A 22,454-nucleotide genomic window follows, 5' to 3' on the forward strand; every position below is an offset into this window, starting at 1 on the left:
GGCACATCAAATCAAATCGAATCAAGATAAGATGCCATTGTTACAATTGTAAAATGCCAACAAATGAAGGTTTTTTTAAAATTTGTTTGTTTTTGTTTTTTGTGCCACAGATTTGCAGACCCTGGAAGGATGCTTCTGCCAAATTAAAAGAACAGAAACTCTTTGCAATGTTCCCAGGCATGGATCGCCAGTTTCTCAGGGACATTTACAGAGATCACAGGTGAGAACTACCATTATATATATATATCATTTCTTACCTCCAAAGTCCTTTGATTTGGAAGTAAATTTTTTCTATACTAAATCTATGGAAAAACCGAACATGTAGAATTGACTATTTTTTGCTGAAGGACTGTTCCAGCGTTAATTGCAAGTACCTTTTTGGCACAAGGGATGTGGAGAACACCCGATTTAACGTAATTGCCTCGTGTAATAATCATTCAGCACGTGGAACTCATGTATCCGTGGGTTTTTAGAGGTGAGACGAGGCATTATGAGCAAGTTTGAAAGTCTTTCAGAGACACAAGTGGGTGGATCATTCAAAAACACACAGAGTACATTCTTTATCGAACCATGACAATGCCTCTTCTGTCAGAAAACGAGAGGAATTAAATCATTGGACACCTTCAAGCAGGGTCTTCCATTAGCTATGTTGCAAGGCTCTATAATGTGAGGAGAGGAACTGTTTATGACCTCAGAAGATGTTTTCAAGCCACTGGATTAACAAGAGATGTGCCAAGAAGTGGACGTCCTGGAATAATGACTCACTTAGGACCAGCATGTTTCTATGACTCATCTAAGCAATTGGTTTCAAATTGCCCAGAGTACTGCAAACACACTCCCTGGACCTCGCAGGATAAGTGTCAACACCGTCTTGAGGTGTCTCCATGATGCAGGGATCCGTGCTTGTCGTCATGTTTAGTGTCCAAAGACTTGCACTGCGACACATCCAAACATGCGTGAAGTGGTCAAATTAGAACAGCCGATTACACCGAGGCAATGGGCTAGTGTAATGTTCAGTGATGAATCCAGGTTTCTCCTTGAAAGGCATAATTAGCCATGCCCGGGTCTACATAAGACCCAATGACCAATTATGCCCCAGTCTGTGTCCAGGAAACCCAAAATTTTGGACATGGAAATGTTATGATGTGGGGTCCTATTGCTGAAACCAACTTAATCCATATCCATGGCAATCGGATGGCACATTGATACATTAATGAGATCTTACTCTACAACAACATGGTCGAGGATTCATTATTATGCACAATAATGATCTTTCCACAAAAGCATGATCTTTTTAACTCTCGTTAATCCCCACCCAATCCCTCTATCCAAATTTCCAGTTTTCCCTCCTTGGAGTTTCCTTCTGTATCCATCTTCTACACCCCATTCATCACCTTGTCCACCCTATGCATCCTCTCCTGCCCCCTCCCCATTCCTCTCCACACCCTTTGTTTGGTCAAGTCTCCCTCTATCTTGGCCTTCAACTCTGCTGTTGGTGTTTCCCCCCTCTCTCTGCTGTTCCTTTTGCATCCTGTTATGTTCTGATCCGTTCGGTGTACTAGCTCCTCCACGAGTCTTGACTATGTACTGTACACACAAAAAAATGCTCCTGCTCACAGGGTCATTCGAACAAGAAACGTTCTTGTCAATGCTAATGTTAGTGTCATGACATGCTGGCCTGCCATCTCGCCACATTTAAATCCAGTTGAACATCTCTAGAATATCCAGTGCCTTCAGAAAGTATTTCACACCCCTTGACTTATTCACGTTTTGTTGTGTTAACAGCCTGAATTTAATTGAAATGGATTTCATTGAAATTTTTTGTCCCCAAGCTACACAAAATACTCCAGAATGATAAAGTGAAAACATGTTTTTCGAAATTTTTACAAACTAATTAGAAATGAAAAGTTGAAATGTCTTGTGTCAATAAGTATTCAACCCCTTTGCTATAACGCTCCATATTGAGCTCAGGTGCATTCAATTCATTTTGATCATACTTGAGATGTCTCTACAACTTGATTGGAGTCAACCTGCGGCCAATTCAATTCATTGGACATGATTTAGAAAGAAACACACCTTTCTATATAAGGTCCCACAGTTAACAGTACATGTTAGAGCAGAAACTCCACCATGGAGTCCAAGGAACTATCCGTAGAACTCCGAGATAGAATTGTGAGGAGGCATAGATCTGAAGAAGGGTATAAAACAATTTCTTGAGTGTTGAAAGTTCCCAAGAAGAAAGTGAGCTCCATCTTTAGGAAATGGAAAGAATATGGAACTACCCAGACTCTTCCTAGAGCTGGCCGTCCTACCACACTGAGCCACTGCGCAAGAAGGACCTTTGGCAGGGAGGTGACCAAGAACCCAATGACCACTCCAACAGTTAGAGAGTTTCTTGGTTGAGATGGGAGAACCTGCTGGAAGGACAACAATCTCTCCAGCATTTCACAAATCAAGGCTTAATGGGAGAGTGACCAGACGGAAGCCACGCCTGAGAAAAAGGCACATGACAGCACACCTGGAGTTTGCAAAAAAGGCATGTGAAAGACTGAGAGCATGAGGCAAATATTCTGTGGTTTGATGAGATGAAAGTTGAACTCTTTGGCCTGAATGTAAAATGCTACATCAGGAGGAATTCTTGCACAGCTCATCGCCCATGTAACACCATCCCTACCGTGAAGCATGGTGGTGGTAGCATCATGCTATGGGGATGCTTTTCAGCGGCAGGGACTGGGAGACATGTAAGGCGAGAGGGAATGAATGGAGCCAACTACAGGCAAATCCTTGAGACCTGCTTCAGAGTGCAAAAGACCTGAGACTATGGCAAAGATTTATGTTCCAACAGGACAATGACCCCAAGCATACAGCAAAAGCAACACTGGAATGGCTTCAGAACAAGAACGTGAAAGTCATTGAGTGGCCCAGCCAAAGCCCAGACTGGAATCACATTGAGAATCTGTGGAAAGACTAGAAGATTGCTGGTCATTGTCAGAACTTGAGCAAATCTGCAAGGAAGAATGGGAGAAAATTCCCAAATGCAGATGTGCAAAGCTGATCCAGACATAGCCAGGAAGACTCGAAGCTGTAATCACTGCTAAAGGCGCTTCTACAAAGTATTTATTCAGGGGGTACTGATCGTGTACAGACTTTTGGCTGCTGGTTGTCAAAGATAAATAAATTGCGTCGACAACAATCACATGTTCATTTTTACGGCAGAGAGTGCATTACGTTTGAAGTGCTCAAATCTGTTTTGGAGTTTGCTTATTTCTAAAAAAAAAAATTCCCCATGATGAGAAATTTCTGAAACTAATGAAGCCTAAAAGTTAGTACTCCAAAAAGATGTAACTCTTGTTCAATCAATTCTTTGTTCGAATTCAATAAAACCATTGAATATCAAATGTGAAAATGTAGTTGTATTTTTGTTGTTTGATAGCTCCACAATTTTTTGTTTGTTTGTTTACAATGTCGAGGCTCGTATGAGAGCTAACACACAAGGGGAGCAGGAGACAAGAGTGGCAGGAGGGGGAAGGAAAAAACAGTGGGGAACAGAGACATGAGAAGATCTGTGGAAGGGAGAGGGATGGGGCGGGGTACACAGGGAACTTAAAAATGGACACCACAGGGTTTTTCAGGTCCTTACACGACAGGGACTTTCAGGAAAGAAAGCAAGGAATTTGAAGGAGGTAGGTTTGGGGTGTATTAGCAGGGGTAGAAAAGATTGTGGTTTTGGATGAGGGAAGATAACAGATGGTGGTGAACAGCTGTTTTGAATACCTGGAGGGAAGAGTGGGGTTGAAGACAGTGTGGGAGTTTGTTCCAAAGGTGGGAATAAAGAGGAATAAAAGAGTGAAGGTGAGTGGTGGTTCTTGATTTTGGTAGTTTTACCAGAAGGGGGTTGCTGGCAGACCTTGAGCGCCCTGCGGAAATATTTGGGGGGGGGGGGTGGAGGGGACATATCTCAGAAAGAGCAGTGGGGGCGTGGCCAGAGAGGAGATGGTGGAAGACAGATCACTGACCTGACTGTGGTGAGAGAGTGAGAGGCCCAAAGACTCAGCTTCATCACGGGAGATACCAATGATCCTAAATGCCTTGTTTTCTCAGGCATGAAGCCGAGACAGGTGAGAGGCAGGAGCACCAGCCCAAGAGGGGAGATCAGTACTCCATCAGGCTGCGGACGAAAGCTTTGTATGTGGTCAGGAGCTCGGGTGTGCCAAGGAAGGACTTTGCATGACGGAGGATGCCCAGTTGGCGACTGGCTTTGGAAGCCAGCTTGGAGATGTGGCTTTCCCAGGACAGATCATGGCAGATAGTGAGACCCAGAAGCTTGAATGAAAGGACTTTAAGAGGATTGTTGAGAAAGTAGATTGGGGGGGGGGGGGTGGGGTTCAGACGGTCCTTTCAGAGGGACATTGTGAGAGTGTGAGATTTGTCAGGATTGAAAGACATTGTTCCACGTGTTGGACCAGCTTGTCATTTTATCGAGATCTGCAGAGAATGAAGAAGCTGCTGCTTGCCGATATGACGGATGACCGATGGTGCGGCAGAGGGTGGAGTCATCAGCAAAGAGATAAAGAGGATTTTCCAGAGAGTGAGAGAGGTCTTTGATGAAAACCAGAAAAAGAACAGGGCCCATAACACTGCCTTGAGGATCTCTAGCATGGACAGGAAATAAGGGATGAGACAACTCCATTGAGGGCCACACGTTGGCTATGACAGGAGTGGAAATCTGTGAGCCATGAGTGGACATGGCCTTGGATACCATCGGAAGAGTTTGCTGAGCAAGGCAGGGTGCCAGACCAGATCGAAGGCACGCGATATATCAAGGGAGATGGCTCTGATTTCATGTCCGGCTTTGAGGATCTCCATCCATTGTTGGGAGAGCAGTAACAACATATCCAGGGTAAAGTGACCAAATTCTGAATCTGAATCCAAATTGATGATCGGAAATGAGGCCAGTGGAGAACAGGAAGGATTTAATGTCTGAAGCGATGATGGATTCTATAACCTTGCTGATGATTGGGAGAAGGCTCATTGGTCTGTAGTTGCAAGGATCTGTTTTTGCACCTTTTTCATGCAGGACAGTAATGTCTGCCTTATATACAGAACTGTCAGGTTTGAGCGAAGGCCCCGGATGTTTGAGATCCACAATGTTGAGGAAGAGGTAGGGGAGGAGGTTTTGGGTGCAGGGGAAGGGAGGGAGGGAGAGGGTAGGATGAGGGAGGAGGTAAGGAGAGTTATTGAAAGAGTGTGCAAGGTTGCAGAAGAGCTTGGGGAGAGGGCTGGATGAGGAGGAGAAAAGACTCTGTGGTGATGGGTTGAGGTACAGTGGGGAGTAATAAGAGAGGGACCAGAGGGCAGGTGAAAATTGGAAGAGGTGGAGGAGAGAAGGTGGGGGAAGAAGGCCCCTTTGTGGATGTGAGGGCGGCACCTTTGGGAAGGGTGAGTGAGAGGGAAGATTGGAGGGAGATGAGTGAGAGGGGAGAGTTGAGGGAGATGGGTGAGGGGGATAGTTGAGGGAGAAGGGAGAGGGGGAGAGTTGAGGGAGAAGGGAGAGGGGGAGAGGTGAGGGAGAAAGGTGAGGGGGGAGAGTTGAGGGAGAAAGGTGAGGGGGAGAGTTGAGGGAGAAAGGTGAGGGGGAGAGTTGAGGGAGAAAGGTGAGGGGGGAGAGTTGAGGGAGAAGGGAGAGGGGGAGAGTTGAGGGAGAAGGGAGAAGTGAGAGTGAATCTTGGAGGGCGAATAGTGTGAAGGTTGCTTTGCGAGGGAGGGTTGAGGGGGAAGCTTTGAGAGAGATGGGAGATGAGAGCAGGCATGAAAAAGGTGCAGGAGGGCGACGGGAGAGGTGGGGAGAGGGGAAGGATGAGACTTGGTAGAGGTATGATAAAGAAGGGAGTGGGCAGCGGGAGGTACAAGATTTGAGGGGTTGGGAAGTGGGGTACAACGTGAGTGGGGTACAACGTGAGGTAAAAGGTCTTTTTTGTTGTTGCATTTTTTTTTTTAAATACATGAAACAGAGGGTATTGTTGAGAGGGATAGAAGGAGGGAGGATGGAAAAGTGGAGAAAATAAAAACTGATGCTATTTAGGAGAAAATACAATAAACACGATCATGCTCATGAACGGGAAGAATGGTTGGCCTCAAGGAAACCCGACATGAAAAGACGTAGAAAACTCAACAATTAGCGCAAACTCAACAATTAGCACAAGACCTAACTAGAAACACACAGTAAACACAGAGATAACAAAATGACAGTGAAAACATGACAAAAACGAGAGAAAGTCGGCAGAGACCCTGAAGTAGAACCACCACCGTCGCTCAAGACCCGGAACCAATTAAAATGGTCACCAAGAAAGTTAGCAAAAAAAAGAAAGTGGGGGATTGTGGGTTTTTTTTTTTTTAAACATTGAGCAGAACAACAGGGGGCAAAGGGAAAACGGGAGGATGGCATACGAATGCATCACAGAACAAGAGGTAAAGTATGGGGTGGGGTCTCAGTGGATCTTGTAAAACCCAGAGGTAGAAACGGGAACCGTCCTTGAGATAACATTTGGTCGTTGACTTGATATCTTGGAGGAAAGAGTTTGAGACAACAGACTTGGGAATGCGGTTCCACAGATGAGAAAAGAGGGTGTTTGAATGGAGGTGACCATTAATATTATAATTCATCAGACATGATGGTGCAGGAGTAACAAATTTACTTTTGGGTTGTATAAGTCAGGGTTTTCTTATCAACCTGGCTATAAACTGTCAGATTGGTGTTTCACAGGCATGGTATTGCATCACGAAGTGCATCATCCTTCATATGGACGTTAAGCTTGATGTCATGTCTGCTGGTATTGCAATAGCTGGTGGTTGTTAAAGATACAACTGTATCATTGTCAAAGAGAAGGCAATTTATCATTGGCACCCTTACCAGGTTCCAACTTCTTTCTCAAATCAACTCCAGTGGAATGGCTGGCATGGCCAACTTATTTGTAAAAAGACTTGGACCAAACTTTTTCCATGGCTGGCCCCACAAGAAGGTGGGATCGATTGTGGCCATTAAATGAAGTAGGAGCAGTATATCAAGTTTCACTTTGGGGAGAGTATGAGGGAAAGGGTTTCTGGTATATCTCATTGATTTGGAGATTTGGAGGGACAGTGTTTAGGCATTGAGGTGAGAGGGCAGGAGCAATATAAGAAAAAGAACCAGAAAAAAAACTGCAAGGCCATTGACTTGCCTGTTGTAAGCAAGAAGCAAACATTTTGACTGGGCCGATTGTGCACAAGATTCCACAATGACACAAACGGCATTGAATCCCTTGCCTCAAGGGGTAGGGGGCAAGATGGGAAGCAGCAACACCAGTCCACAGCAGGAACAATATTCCATAACACTTTGGAGGAAGGCCTTGTACACTGTAAAAGGTAAGGACTACACAGGAAAGACGTTCCCCTCCGGAGAATTCTGATGTAGGGGTTGGCTTTGAAGGCCAACTTAAGATAAGATCTACCCACAACAGTTTAACGCTAATAGGCCCAGGAGGCTGACTGCAGAAATAAATGGGGAATTTGCCAGCTGGTCTTTATGAAGGGTGGGCTTATTTCCTGGAGGTTGGCTGATTTCCAACAGCTACCACAACTTGCTTGGCAGGGAGGTGATGAACTACGCTGCACAGTGTGGAGTTATCCACGAAGTGGTATAATTTATTTTACAGAGACAAAGATTGGTAATTCATATGCAGTATATCGACAACTAGATTGGTCTTAGAATGTTGTCTTGAGCAGCACTGTCCTCTTGAGATATAGCACGAGAGAACTCCATCCAAAGCTGCATGCAAGTGCACAGCTTTTGCATATGAAGAAAGACCTGTTGGTTCATATCTCAAGGTGGGCTAGATGTTGAGTTCTGGTGTGTCTGATGATGGAAACAATGGTTACGAGCTTTTGGAGAGACTGTAGGCTCCCATTGGTGGGGTTCACTTTCCAGGAGGAAAATAATAGCTACTTTCTGGCAATTTCCTCGCAGCATGAACCAAGGACAAGACGTTGGGATAGATGGAGGCATGAAGATATTAACGTATAAAGGAGATCGAGCCATTTATTGAGAAATGAGCCTCAGACACAGTCTGTATCTGGAGATGAAAAGATGGAGGACCAGTCAGTGGAAGTAATGGCAGACTGCAAACTCGACCAATTTTCCTGATTAAACTGCCAGACAGCCAGTACCTTGGTGGTTCAATGAAGGCCAGAGAGAAATGCTTTCAAGAGAATATGATCTGAGGAGTCAATGGAAACTGAGGTTATAATTTGAAAGGTTACAGTGGAAGTTTGATGGGATCAAGTGCACCAGAGAGTGGGAGACATTCTGAGAAATATGGGTTGGAAATCCAACAGAATTGGTAAGGTTTGAAGTGTCACAAAAGACCTTGGCTGCATTACCAAGATCATTGGTGTGAGGACTGAAGCAAAGCCATTTGGAATGGTTGCAGTTGAAGTCACCACTGTTTATTACAAGAGGGTGGAGATGAAGTTAACTGAAAGATCATCATAGTTGGAAAGACAGTCGACCATGTACACAAAGAAGACAATGCTATGGAGAGGGACACTGTTCTCGAGATATTCAATTGGGATTGGGTGGAACAGGGCAGGTAGGGACAAAAGGAAAGGGAGCTTCTGACATACTCACTTCTGCAACTATCATGAGTATTGGATTTGTTAAAATGGCAGAAATATGCACGGAGGGAGATTAGTAAGAATCTTTTTTTAATTTTAATTTTTACACTTACAGATGGAACCCTGCCCTAATTTTTTGCTTAATTTCTAAGGTAATACTGATTTTACTAATTTGGTTCATTAGTTGTCAGGGTCAGGGTGCAAGACATGTGATGGTCTGCATTGAAAAAAAGGTTCTGGCCGAATTCTGACTCATTTCCTGATGGTAGGTTACATATAATGCCAAGAAAGGGAGAATGCAAATCAGGAGTGAGCATGGGATGAGGGTGTTAAGGGGTCAGAGGAGGAGGGAGATGAGGGGACAAAATAAACAGCAAAGGAATCGCCATATCTCGTATGAGGAGACAGCACTATCACAATCATACTTGCGAGAGAATTCAAGAGATGATCAATGAAATGATGAAAAGTGTGTGTGTGCGTGCATGCGTGCGTGTACGTGCGTTCAGGTCAAAAAAAACATAGAATAAAAGAGGGCTGGGTTGATCTCCACCAAATTTTGCTTACATTTTTACATTACCCAAGGTCAGGTAATGGGCATTACTCCCTCCCCTCCGTATGAAGGGGGGGGGGACTGATCCGTGCTGCAGACAGAGGGGATTATTAGCCACACAAAATATATTTGCCCACCTTCCTCACTACCACCCTCACACTCCCCCTCTTCAGGGCTGTTGACAAAGGGAGTGGGTGTTTCTAGTTAAAATAAATGAGGAGCAAGGATGAAAGCAAATGATTGAGAAAGAAGGAATAAAGTAAGGTGAAGATTGGGTGGGAGGGGGAGGTACCCATCATGTACAGCCTTTTTGGGTGCTGGTTGCATCATTGGTTCGGAGCACGGCGATTCCGCTGATGCAGTGCCCCTATTACCAGTACTCTGGTGCTCATTTCACCGACCTCGGAAGGATGGCAGGCTGAATCAACCCCCTGGTAGTAATTCAGCAGCCAACGGGGCTCAACCTCAAGACCCGAGCATCCCAAGTCACCACCCTGACCACTAAGCCAATGCCAGGCTTGAGGTGGAGTTGAGACAGGAAGATAAGAGAACAATGGTGGATCGGGACAGCAATCAGGAAATTTTTTTGGTTGTGGGATGGGATTTCTTTAATGCAATAAGGGGAAGTAAGAGTAATATATTTAAGGGAGGAAGCCAAGATGAGGATAAAGAACTGAGTGAGGAGAACAAAGGGTGGTGCAGTTTCGGTAGGTCACGTGTCCTACTGTTTCAGCTAAACAAGTACCTCAAAAGCACATGTACAAAGATATATGGGACTTCCAGAGACAGTAAAAGGAACACCAATGTTTAGTAATGATTTAACAATTATAAACAAGAGGTGAGCACAATTTCTTTGATCTACAGAACAATTCGCTCTGCAAGGAGAAAAGTCTATGCCTCGTGATCGCTTCAAACTGGAAATTTTTGGAATGGGAGATGGGAAGCAATTCTTTTTAAGGATGAGTGAGGAATAAGGTTGAATATATATTATGGTATTCAACAATCAGGTGAAAAGGAGGAACAATAAGTGAAGGTCATTAGCAACTTTGCACAGAAGAAGGTTGACATTGAGTGAGGTGATAACTTGCTGCTATCTCTCCGTTGTTTCTAAAGTCCCCCCCCCCCCACCCAAGGGCATGGCTATGCAGCTGATATGATACAGTGTTTCCATAGATGATGGCAGGAATTGAGCATTTTGTCAGAATGTCTATAAAAATACCAGTGACATTCGATTCAATCAATTCAAAAGGTACACGTTTCATCAACGGTCAAAGATTAGTCCTTTGCAGCTTTGACGTTGAAACTAAGTTTTGTTATCTTCATCCCTCCAACTCATCAAAATTAATAGTGCAGTGAAGTTTTACTTCAAGCATTGCTTAGTGGTCAGAAAGACTATTATGAAGCTGAGATATTACTCTTGCTTCAGACCATTTTGGGAGAAGCATTTTTTGTCAAAGGTGCGAGAACATGTCCAATAAGGACATTGGCTCATCATGTTTGTGCTTCCCGAGTGCACGTAATACAGTACTGTTTTTACTGTTGAGAGTCAACCGTGTGAAGTGGAACTCTATTTGTATGTGGGTTCAACATGATAAGGGTAGTGTATTTACAGTTATGAATATAAGTGAAACTTTTGAGTTTTATTATTGTGTTGTGCAAGTGACGGTGGATAGTTTCATTTGGTGATTCTCAAACGAGTGGATGCACTGCTACCATAATGATTTGAAAGTCCCAACTTCCAAGGATGTTAAATGTCGACAGAAATGCTTTGGAAGGAGAACTTGTTTTATTTTTGGAAAAGTTTTCTTTCTTGTTTCGATATTTTAAGCTTTTCTTAATGTTTGCCACTTTTGTGGGCCTTGCAGCTACTCTCTGGAACAATCTGAGCGCTTCCTGCGCTCGGTGCTTAATGTGGACGAGCCATCACGGACGGTCATTGCCAGTGATATTATTCCTGCCATGGAAGAGATGAACCTCAAAATAGCCATCCAACGTAGCCTATCACCAGGAACGCAACAGGTGCATTACGGTTTAGCTGTAGGATTTATGTGACATCACACTTCCATGCATTGTGGGAGATTAGTTCAAACCGAAAGGGTTCACATCATGGCTGCTTGTTTTTCAATTGAAGCCACAACAAAAGATACAAACAATTGGTGAACTTTTGCTCAGTGTTTTCCAATATAGCCAAATTAATTTGAGATTCGTTATTTTGAACGTCTAAGCATCTCCATCAGCTGTGACCTCTCCTGGACCTACACATAACAAAGATGGCCTCCAAAACTAGCCACAAACTGGGCATCCTCAGTCTTTCCAAGCCACTCCTTTGAATATCAGAGTTATTCACAGCCCATAAGGCCTTTGCCCGAGTTCAATTGAGTATTGCTCTCCCCAATGAGCTGGCCATCATCCAGCATCACACCTGTCTCTCCTGGATTATATATAATCTAAAGCTCTCAACTCAACTGTTCAGCCTGGTGGAGGTATGTGCTCCACTGAGTGCTGTTCTAGTTGCTTCTGTCTCTTTTGACTCCACATGCTTCATTTTCGCTGCTTTCCTCCAAAGTATTGTCATTTGTGATCCCTCAGCTTAATCCTTTTCCCCTCCTCACTTCAAAAAAATACAAAAAACTATCCATATTGTCCACCACTTGCATCTCTTCCTGCTGTTCCTTTTGTTCTGTTGCATTGTGCTCCATTCTGTACTCGAGCTCTTCCTCGAGTCTTGATTTTTGTCAACAAATACCCCTTACCCCCTCTCAAAATACAACTGTTCATTTCTTGTGAGAAAGGGGAAAATGTGTAGTTGACCTTGCATGAAGAAGCAGCAAATCGTATATAAAATTTAAGTGCTTTGTGCTCAAGTGCTGGTTTGAGCATTTGCTTCAAACAGTATTTATGCATTTGTTCCTGGACCGATTTGATTTTTGATAAACAGCTCATAAGACAGTGTTTGCAGGTCAGTCTGTTTTTTTTTTCAGGACTTTGTTCAAAATCGTTTGCAAAAGTGAAATCACGTTTTTTTGTGACATTTTTCACTCGATGAATGCATGTTGCTACAATTTATGGGGAGTTAATTGGTACACGGTGATCCAAGCAATTTTTTTTTTTTTTTTTTTTTGCAGAAGAGCATTAATGTTTTATTCTCTTCGTAACCCAGGAAGTCGATTCTGCTGAAGCAAAAGAGACCACACAGGAGCTGAGCTATGAAGATTTGCGTGCTGAAGCCTTCGCCTTGCATCGGCGGCGGCACGAGTATTTTAAAAAAGCAGCAGAGGCGTTTAAGAGAGGCCAACGTGATGTTGCTACCTATTATGCTCAGCAGGTGTGATAATATTTATTATTCATTATGTGCATTGAAGTGCAGACTTCCACTTTATATAAATCAAATTATTTATTTCACTTTTATTGCAAAGAAATATATAAACTTTTTCGCTGCCGAAGATACAAATACGTCTTTATTTTTACGATATGTTGTGTTGTTTTTTCGGCTTGTAAAGTTATGAGCCTCTCCCTGTAAACTGTTTATTTCTCTGCAGGGAAAACGATCAAAAGTGTTCAAGGCTTCTTTGCTAACTGCAGAGTGTTGATGACAGTGATAATGGTACATAATGATAGTGTACGAGACGCCCCTTTTTTGTTGTTTAATCGCTTCTGTGTTTTTTCATTTATTTACAATTGAGCTACATTGTGTCTGCTGAGGCCATAACTTTTTTTTTTTTACCAATTGGGCTTTTGTTATCAAATCTTCAAGAAACCTTCATGATGAGAATATGGAGTTAAAAAATGTGGAAAAAAAATTTAATTCGTTTTCGTCAAGCTTAGTTTGAGTACAAAGTGGACGCAGGCTTTGCATTTTGGGATGCTTTATAGTTTTGACATTTTAATCTTTCCATAACTTTAAGGACTATCAACTTATGTTTTCCAAAACTGTAGTAATCTCAAAATGTGGAAAATGCTCAAAAACGATGTAAGAGCTAGCCGTTTGATTTGCTGTAGTTTGGAGGCTACTCAATTCAAATAAGCTGGCAGAAAAGAAAGTTCTGTTGTCTAGTTCTTCCTTTTCCATTGTCTAATTCTTCTTTGAGTCTAGTTCTTCCAAAACAGAAATTTCAGGCCAAGCACCATTCCACATTGTAGAATGTATAAGGTTGCTTGGATTATTCGTCAATCTGCACTAGACAATGAGGGCTAGCTTGATGAAAGTAGGAGCTAAAGCAAAAGTAGAAAATAGTTGTTTCGAGTCGATGTTTGTTGTGTAAGTCATTAATGGTCGAACATTTTGGATAACATGATTGTTCACTTGAATGACATCTCAAACTCATTTGTCAGGGTCATGAACTCGGGGAGAGAATGAAAAGGAAACATCTCCAGGCGGCTCATGAGGTTATGCAGAAGAGGAACGCTGCACTACTTCCCCAGAACATTGTTGATTTGCATGGGTTACATGTCGTGGAGGGGACAGAAGCCTTGCTGCAAGTTTTGATGAAAAAACAAGAAGGTGATTATGTAATCGGACCCGAGTCTTGCTTATGGAGCATCTATACCAGCTCAAATTTATGGTTTGATGTATCCTTTCTCATCTTTCCTGTGTTACAGGCAGCATCATGTTGCTTCACTTGTTCTTCAAACATCCCTTTTAGTTTTGTGTTAATGGCGTGATAAGGTCAACATACAAGATTATTGTTTTGTGCTCTTTAGGTTGTCAGGAGATAATTAAAGAACAAAATGAGAGAACAGTTAAAAAGGCAGCTCAGGTGGATTCAAATCTTTATTTTCCATTGAGGTGTCATTATTTTATTTGGAAATAAATGGTGTGTGTGTGTGCACGTGTGCGTGCACATCTGCAAATCGTCGGGGGGAAAAAAACAGGCTGGCCCGATCTCGACCAAATTTTGCATACGTGTGAGTAGTGCCCAGTGTCAGGTCTCGGCACATGGGGAAAAAATCCTTGGAAACTAAAACAAGATAGATAAAAAAGTTATTTTTACACACACACACACACACACACACACACACACACACACACACACACACACACACACACACGCACACACCAGAAAACTCATGGAAACATGAACCAAGGGCAATCACTGAAAATAAGGACGTCATGTTCACGTCCGACCTGATGATCCCATCGAGCGTGAACATAGAAAACAAAGCCTTGCAACCGGACATCGCTCTCAGGAACAAAAAGGAAAAGACAGCATTGCTGATTGAGATATCGATACCCAAGGATTTTGGCTCACATAATGCAGAAATCAAGAAAATGACCAAATACCAGGATCTCAAAAATGAGATCAAGAGATGTTGGTAGCTGAAGAGCATCAAAATTGCACCACCAGTGATAACTGTAGCAACATAAGTAATAAAGAAGAAAGGAAGAAGATATTCCCTTGGAATATCACGACAAACAAACTACAATTGGAGGCAGTCCGGGGTTCGGTGACGATCATGAAAAGAACCCTTGAAACAAAACTGAGGACAAAAATTGAACAGCTTGGTGCATGAACTGTGATGCCTTGCCAAAACAGAGGTGGATACTTGAAACCCACAAATGGAGATATAACACACACACACACACACACACACACACACACACACACACACACACACACACACACACACACACACACACACACACACACACACACACACACACTGCAATTATGAACACAACGTTGGTCTCAACATCTACATATAGCAGTCATGACAGCCCCCTTCCGAGCCCCCCTACTGCAGTCACGAGAGATACTGGGCACGCTCTGCCTGCATAGTCTGGGATGAAGACCACTTGGCAGTCGAAACATCAGACCCGACTCTTGCTTATGGAGCAGCTATACTCAGAGGTGGTGCCTTCACTCCCTGAATTTCTCTAATCATGCTTTTCTCTTCATTACTTTAAGATGGCAACCTGTCCTCCCTGGTACTCACCCACAACTTTTGATATATCCTTTCTCATCTTGCCTTCCTTGTATAACTATAGTTTTCTTTACCTCTCGTTCATATTGTTTGTCCATGTTCTCCTTGTACTTGTGCCAGAACTTCAGACCCAAAATGGAAGTTTTCTTGCACTGCCAAAATCTTACTCGTGTTCGTGGTGTTAAATTTCATTATTTTTGATGTGAAGAATTGTTTTCTTTCTCCCAATCGTATTGCTTCATTGGGCTGATAGAATAACCCAAAACAGCTTGCTGAGTTTTGCGATGGGTCATCTGGGTTAATTTACCACGGCAACTATAAACTGTTATCTTGAAGCTTGGTAATACATTTCCATGGCGTTGTATGTATGAGTATTCGACCATTTATAGGAGACTTAATGCCAGCTGGCCAACTCCTATCAAGAGTTTGTTCATGGTAAAGGACCTGCCATGTGTTTTGAAAAGAGAAGTCCTTTGTATGCCAGCATCATGGTTAAATTCTAAACTTCCAGCTATAATTTATGGTGGACATTGCATCAGCCCATATGAAATGACCAGATATTATGCTAACCAGTAGACGGATACTGTATCAACAATGCTTTACTGAGGTACAAATACTGTATATCAATAGTGTACAAAAAAACTGAGCTGACAGGATGGCCAAGAGGTATGCACATTCAACTCCAAGCTGTCTTGCCTGGGTTTGAATCCTGACCCTCGGATGGACGTTAAACGGGCGTCCCATCTGCTGACATTACTTGGTGGACGTTAAAGATCCCACGGTGTGCTTCGTGAAGAGTAGGCGGGCTATCGCCGGCACCCTGAACAAATTACAAATTCCTGCCTTAACATACACGGGGGCATTGCATCAGCAAGCACAGCTGCGCCCCCCTAGCCGATGATGCAGCCCAGCAGCCATGATGTGCTGCAGACAAAGGAAGAACAAAAAACAACAGCACAAACTCTTAACTTATAATATTGGGTTAATGATAGAATCATGGTTATTAGGCAAAAGGAAACCAGCACTCATCTTCGACGGGATTGTTATGAAAATGGTAATTTTCATGCATGAATCCCATTGTGCTGATGATGCAAACTGTATATGATTTGCACTTCCTGATGATGTCGTTACGGTGTTTTGTTTAGGTTTAGAATATCTGTGATTTTTTGTTGTTGTTATTGTTCATTAATGCATACACAGTAATCATTTGGTAAGCAGAAGTTACGGGTATTTGTTGGAGTGAAATATATTTCGGATTTATTTGTGGTGGGGTAAAACATAGCAACAGACTACATGAGCTAGGTGTTGTTTGGATGATTAATTTGTGATGAGGTGAAGTCACTGGGTAGGCTGTGCCTCGTCACGAGAGTATAATAGGATGGGAGAACAAAGACCATCGGCAGATTCAGCCAGGAGCAGATAGAGAGGAGCAGAATGGCTTCAGCCCGTACAGTCAGACACATGGCTCGGTCGAACGAAGCAAGTGGTACTTTGCAGTTCCAAGGCTCAGGTGCCTAACAGCACGGAGACTGGCCAAGTGCAATGTTGCGTAGTTCTTTGATCATGTTTTGAGCGTGACTCACAATCAGATGCTCCATCGTGCTGCATCGCCATCTTGCCGACTTTGAGGTCTCAAGGTGGGAGCTTCGGGTGTTCCGCTCTTTTAGAGCACCGAGTGATGAATGATGCTGTTGTGCACCTTGATCTGTCCTCGTTCGATTTGATCTACAGCACATTACATTATGTGGCCTTTTTCAGCTACGTCAGTGGGTTTTAATCATTGCCCGAGTCACCACTATATTTTTAATATTTTGCACAACTCTCTTGGATCCAAGAAAACAGTTAAATGTGTCTGCTTAGGATTAGGGTTAAGGATATGGACTCAGATTTAATCATAGTTATTGTTTTCCTGTGCCAGTTATTAAATAAATAGTTAACTTTGTAAATGCTCTTATCCTCTTATCCTTGTAAATGCTCAACGTCAAGCAAGGAAGCAGCACGTACCATTTTTAATGTCCGCGGTGTGACTCGGCTGTGGTTTGAACCACCGACCTCTCAGACTCGGAACGAGCACTCCAACCATTACATCACCGAGTCTGGTTCTGGTGTCATTTGGCTGTTCTTCAATAACATTCGGTGCATTTGTTGTTTCGTTCCACAATTCGCTTTTGCCTTGTGATGCTTTAACTCCAGGTTCAAATTGCATTTTTATCCGTTGCCCTGTAAATCTCCTTTTCGTTCATTTCATAGATCGACAAAACTCAGCTCCCGCATGAGCTTCAAACATGACAAGGTGGATAAACATTTTGTGAACGTGGTTCTCAAAGGCCGCTTCATACTTTGCTCGACAGGATTCGTGTAGATGGCGAGAACTTTTAAAACCTGAAATGGGAATAGCAAGCTGTAAGAGTTCTGCAATTCACGTACAAATTGAAATGTCATTTTTGCTGCTCCATTGGTATCGATAGCTGAATAACATTGACGTTTATGCAGTAGGAAGGTGTTCTGTTTGGAAACGAGGTATCGATTGACTGACAGCAAGTTTTTCATCGAGGAACATTCATTGCTCAAGCCATCGAGGCAATGCTTGCTTTCACAACCAATCTTCGTTGTATTTCTTCCCGTGCTTCTTCACCACTCTTTATCCTTCCTTTCTGTGCAGAATATCAACAAAATGGCCGACCTTGTACGCTCTCCGTGATCACAGGCAGGGGAAACAACAGCTATCGGGGCTTAGCCCGACTCAGACCTGCCGTTTTTGATTTACTCCGGCGCCAAGGATATCGGTGAGTCGGTTGTTGCTTATTTTCTTTGCAATGCACGATCGAAGCTTTTCGTAAAGCTTCAAAAACACGAGTCGCAAATTTAATAATTAGGTATTTCATACATGTACATAAATAGCAACAGGTAGTATTGGCAGAATAGCTTGGTAGTATTGTTTACCTGTTAGATGGTCTGGATTTGATTACCAAGGAAATTCTCATCCAATGAATGTAGGGTATTAAATTATAACGAATAGTTTTCCTGAAAGAACAGATGTGAAGCTGTCTGTTCTGCACATCCATCCATCCATTGGGACCATACTATGTGCAGAGTGTGGGTGCTGCCTCAGCAGTCTCCTTGGCTATTGAAAACAATGCTGGACAGGTCACCACTCTGCCACAGGATACCAGCATGCTGGCACTCATTTTGCCGACCTCAGAAGGATGACAGACAGATTCAATCCCACCTGGTATTAATTCAACAGCCGAGTGGGATTTGAACTCAGGATCATAGAATCCCAAGCCCACCACCCCAACCATTAAGCCAACACCAGGCATGTTCTGCACATGCTTGTGGATATTTGGTCCGACCCATGTTGATATTTGCCCAAGACTAATACCAAGGCTTATTTCATGCATTTCCCCCTGCAACATTGATCATTCCTGTTTTGATCATGACATTAATGATCACAGGCTCTGTACTTACAGAATATTTCTGTGATCATGTTGGTCATGCAGATGGGTATCAGATTCATTTATATTCCTTCACTATTGTTGTGCTAATGATAAGCAGGGGAAGTATGCCAAGTATTGTTGTGCCGAGCATTTTTTGCTCATGATATCAAACGGCGATGACACACTTATCTTAGTCGGCCATTCTTTTTTCACATGAACAAATGATGTTTCTGGGGTTTCAAAGGAAACTAGAACGGCACTCGGTAGAGCTCATACTTCTGCCAGGCTGAACAGTTAAGGTTTTGTATCCCCTTGTTAGGCCGCACCTGCACCCGGACCTGAACCAAAATCTAATCGGCTTGTTGTTGTCACACACCCAACCAGTCCACCATGTTCCATCTGAAACCATCCATAACGTTTCATGATATCCTGCTCACAGACAGCAGATAGACAAACAGGGGTGAGTACATAACGTCCATCCACCTTCGAGAGTAAAAGATGGATGTTGTCATTCCGATGTAGCACGTGGCGACGCATTTGCATCATTTCTTGGGGTGCAGTTGTGCCTGTTGCAGAGCCCCCTTTTGGTTGGAGCAGGAATTTGCCCATGATGGTGGTGCTAACTTACCGACTCTTTGTGAAGGACATGGTGTGATTGTGGACGTCCACCAACTTCTCGCAGACAAGGCACCTAGTTGAACGCTCATCCGATGGACGGTGCACACACTGATTTATTTCCCTGCATGCAAAACACCAGGATGACAGTTTATAGCTGGGTTGAGATTCAAATCGAAGTTAGACAGGTCAGAATTAATTGCACCATACCTCTCGGGCCGAGGCTATTCTGCAAGCCAGAAAAAATAAACCTGGAAAAGAAGCAAAATGATGATGTTTTATTTTTGAAATTCAAATATTGTCGGAAAAAATATTGTGTTGCAGCAGCCGTAATCTCTTTGGCCTATACCTGTGCCACAGTACCTCTGAAATAATATTTAAAATTGCCAATGTTGATGTTCTGGTATTTATATAAAAAATTGTTTGTTTGTTTTTACAAAAGTCTCACTGTATTTGACCTATGGTGTAAAAGGTAAAACAGGCAGCTACTATTACTTTTGTATGTTCATTTGACAAATGGGAATCACGTGATTCCAAGAATAGAGTTAAAATGAACTTGTAGGTTTTATTTCATGGGAATGTATCGATGATATTGTGATAAGCTTACGAAGCCTTCCATTTAAAAACAAAAACATTGTTTACAAATGAATATACCTCTTTTAACTCTAAACAATTGTGCATTAATATTTGTCCATGCTCTGTCATTTTTAATTATTGAGCGTCAAGCAAGGAAGCAACAAGCACCATTTTTCAAGTCTTTGATATAACTAATGACTTGGGGTGGGGTTTGAAATGCCAACCTTCCCCGACTCAGAGTGGATGCTCGAGCACTAACAAATTATGTCATCGAGTCCACTGAGTATTAAATTCAAGTTTATTTTGGACCTCTGAAGTTTATAATTAAATGTTATTTTTAGGTCACAATGCTAAATGGAGGTTTGTTTTCTTTAATAAAATGCTAATTAGAGGTTTTTCTTTAATTATTCATTGATTTAATTAAAATTTTCTTCAGTCCAGCGACTTGTAAAACAACAATGCTCAACACAAAATCTCTGGCTGTTTGATATGAGTCGCCAGGCTGAAGCCTCTAGGTCAGAGGTGACGCTTTGGTGTGCACTTGCGCAGGATTTTACATCCATTGGAGATCGGGGGAGCACTCGTCACGCTCCACACATTTTTATTTATCCGGCCGAACACACCACATGCCTTCTGGTTCATTGGTTTGCATTAGCAGGAACAATTGTCTGGGCGGCAGACAGGCTGCTGTTCTTTGCGGAGTATTGGGTCTTACCATGTGAGACATAATCCGTGGCTGATTCTCACTATTACAGCCAGGAGGTGTGATTGAAATTTAAACGATGACTGTTCATCATTGGTTAGACATTTATAAGACCATCAGAGTACCCGCTCTACGGTTTGATCTTATTCCAAGTATGCAACACGTTCCTAAGACGCGTACCTTGATTTGGGCAGTGTATAGGCAACTAACAGCTCTGTATAGGAAATAAATAAATATATAACCCTGGGTTATTTGCATGAAACAAAGATGGACCGACTGATTATAATTCAAAACACTTCACAGCACGTGAAGACGATGGGTTCCCCTTGTGACAGTGGTTAATGAAAAAAATCATTTCAAGAAAAAAAAAGATAGCTCCAGCGAACTATAACCACTGAGGTTGTTTGCATTGAACAAATACTCCCGAAGAATACTTGACTGAATCAGGAATTGATTTTTTAATATTTTTTTCTTTGCCCGATTTGAACGAAACTTGATACTGCACACCGCAGGAGAATGGTGAGTAAGGTGGCCCTAAATTTTTTGCGCTATCATGTACCGTTTTGGCTGTATTTCGGGAACATACATACATACAAGATGAGAGTTTTAGTAATATATAGATATCTTTATAAATATATATATATTTCGATCTGATGTCTTCTCTTCTCTTCCTCCACCCCCCCCCCCCCCCAATCCCACCATATCAAAACCACCTTAATTTCTCATATCTGGTTTGTTCTCTGAAAAATGAAGCAACATAAAAAAATACAGCCTCAAATTGTTTTCATCTATACATTCATTTTCAGTTTTGTAAACTCCTTCTCATGTAGTCGTGATTTGTTTTTCTGTCATATGATGTGTGTGCTGTGCTGTCATGTTGGTACTGTATATCGGGAACAGGTTGGATGAGCAGAATTGCCTTTTCTTGCATCTTTATTTACTTTTCAATTACATTTCTACAAGAACTACCATCAAAATAATGAAGGAATCAAAATGACTCAAAAAGCACTCTCATTTCAGCAAATGTTATTCGCCAGTAATATATGTCCATCTCCATCTTTGGAAGATGCTTGAAATAAAACGTGTGTGCCTCATGACGCCACATAGACAAGTAATATGTTTGGAGATGACCCTCTTATTTGTTTTTGCTACACCCTGCCATTTGCCAAGAAACAACTATTTCAATTCCACTTTCAGAACATGCCATACTCAAAATTTCCAGTATGACTCTGGTGATTGATTTTTACAATGGTGGCTTGTGTAAAGCAGTCAAGTTGCTGTGCTAAAGAATGAATATGAAGAATACTGTACCTTTTATTCAATTGTGACTCATAAACTGCGAATGATGGTTATTTCTGATTTTGCAGATTCACGGAACCACAAGAGGGTCTTTTCAAAGTATATGTGCCTTCTGCACCATCCTAATCCTGGCATGACATCGAGGCTTCTGCAGGTCGCTACCTGCATGACAGGGTGTGTGCTTCATCGTGTATTTTTAGTTTAAAGTAATTTTTTTTAGAAATAAAATTAGAACTATACTTATTTTATAATTCAAATTAGAACTATGCTTGCTATTGATTTCTTTCTTTTTTTTCTACTGGAGTGATGAGATTCAAATTACATGCCTTTTAGCATTTGGTTATAAAACGTTTGCATCTACCTTGTAATGTAAGAGGAGAGTGACTTTTTGAATCACCAAATAAATATTTTTTCACAACTTTACTCGCATATTTTTTTTCCGTTCACACTCGCCCATATTTCCTTGGTGGTACTCATGACAAGCTTTGAGTTATATGCCTCAGTTATGTTATGAGTTACAATGTATGCAAACATTTGATAATGGAGATAATGAAATTTGGTAAATCAGGATTTCCACTGAGAAATGTGGAAAATTATTATCATTGAGAAGGATACCCTCACCACTTCCCAACCCCTGGCCCTAATGATATAAATCCCCAACATTTCCGAGCTCTCGACTCCGATCTGACAGATCTGCAAATCC

The 22,454-nt window shown here is 42.3% G+C and overlaps 1 protein-coding gene across 10 annotated transcripts in view; it reads left to right on the top strand.

Annotated features, from left to right (window-relative positions):
• N4BP2 (NEDD4 binding protein 2) overlaps positions 1-22,169 on the top strand; it is a 96,151-nt gene extending 73,982 nt beyond the window's left edge. For 5 of the 10 annotated variants that reach the window (XM_085864110.1, XM_085864105.1, XM_085864108.1 and 2 more), the window contains 7 exons: positions 111-220; positions 11,065-11,218; positions 12,360-12,524; positions 13,532-13,700; positions 17,784-17,907; positions 18,878-19,018; positions 21,820-22,169. In XM_085864110.1, the coding sequence (XP_085720236.1) occupies positions 111-220; positions 11,065-11,218; positions 12,360-12,524; positions 13,532-13,700; positions 17,784-17,907; positions 18,878-18,983 (828 nt within the window). In that variant the 3' untranslated portion in view covers positions 18,984-19,018; positions 21,820-22,169. Of the gene's footprint in view, positions 1-110; positions 221-11,064; positions 11,219-12,359; positions 12,525-13,531; positions 13,769-14,903; positions 15,049-17,783; positions 17,908-18,877; positions 19,019-19,118; positions 21,135-21,819 lie in introns of those variants that run through there. The other 5 variants (XM_085864106.1, XR_015053295.1, XR_015053296.1 and 2 more) reach the window with 5 other exon arrangements.
• The last annotated feature ends 285 nt before the right edge of the window (positions 22,170-22,454 follow it).

The sequence above is a fragment of the Eptatretus burgeri genome, chromosome 18, assembly GCF_056783735.1.
Source record: "Eptatretus burgeri isolate ZD-2024b chromosome 18, Ebu_testis_v1, whole genome shotgun sequence".
Taxonomy (NCBI): Eukaryota; Metazoa; Chordata; class Myxini; order Myxiniformes; family Myxinidae; genus Eptatretus; species Eptatretus burgeri.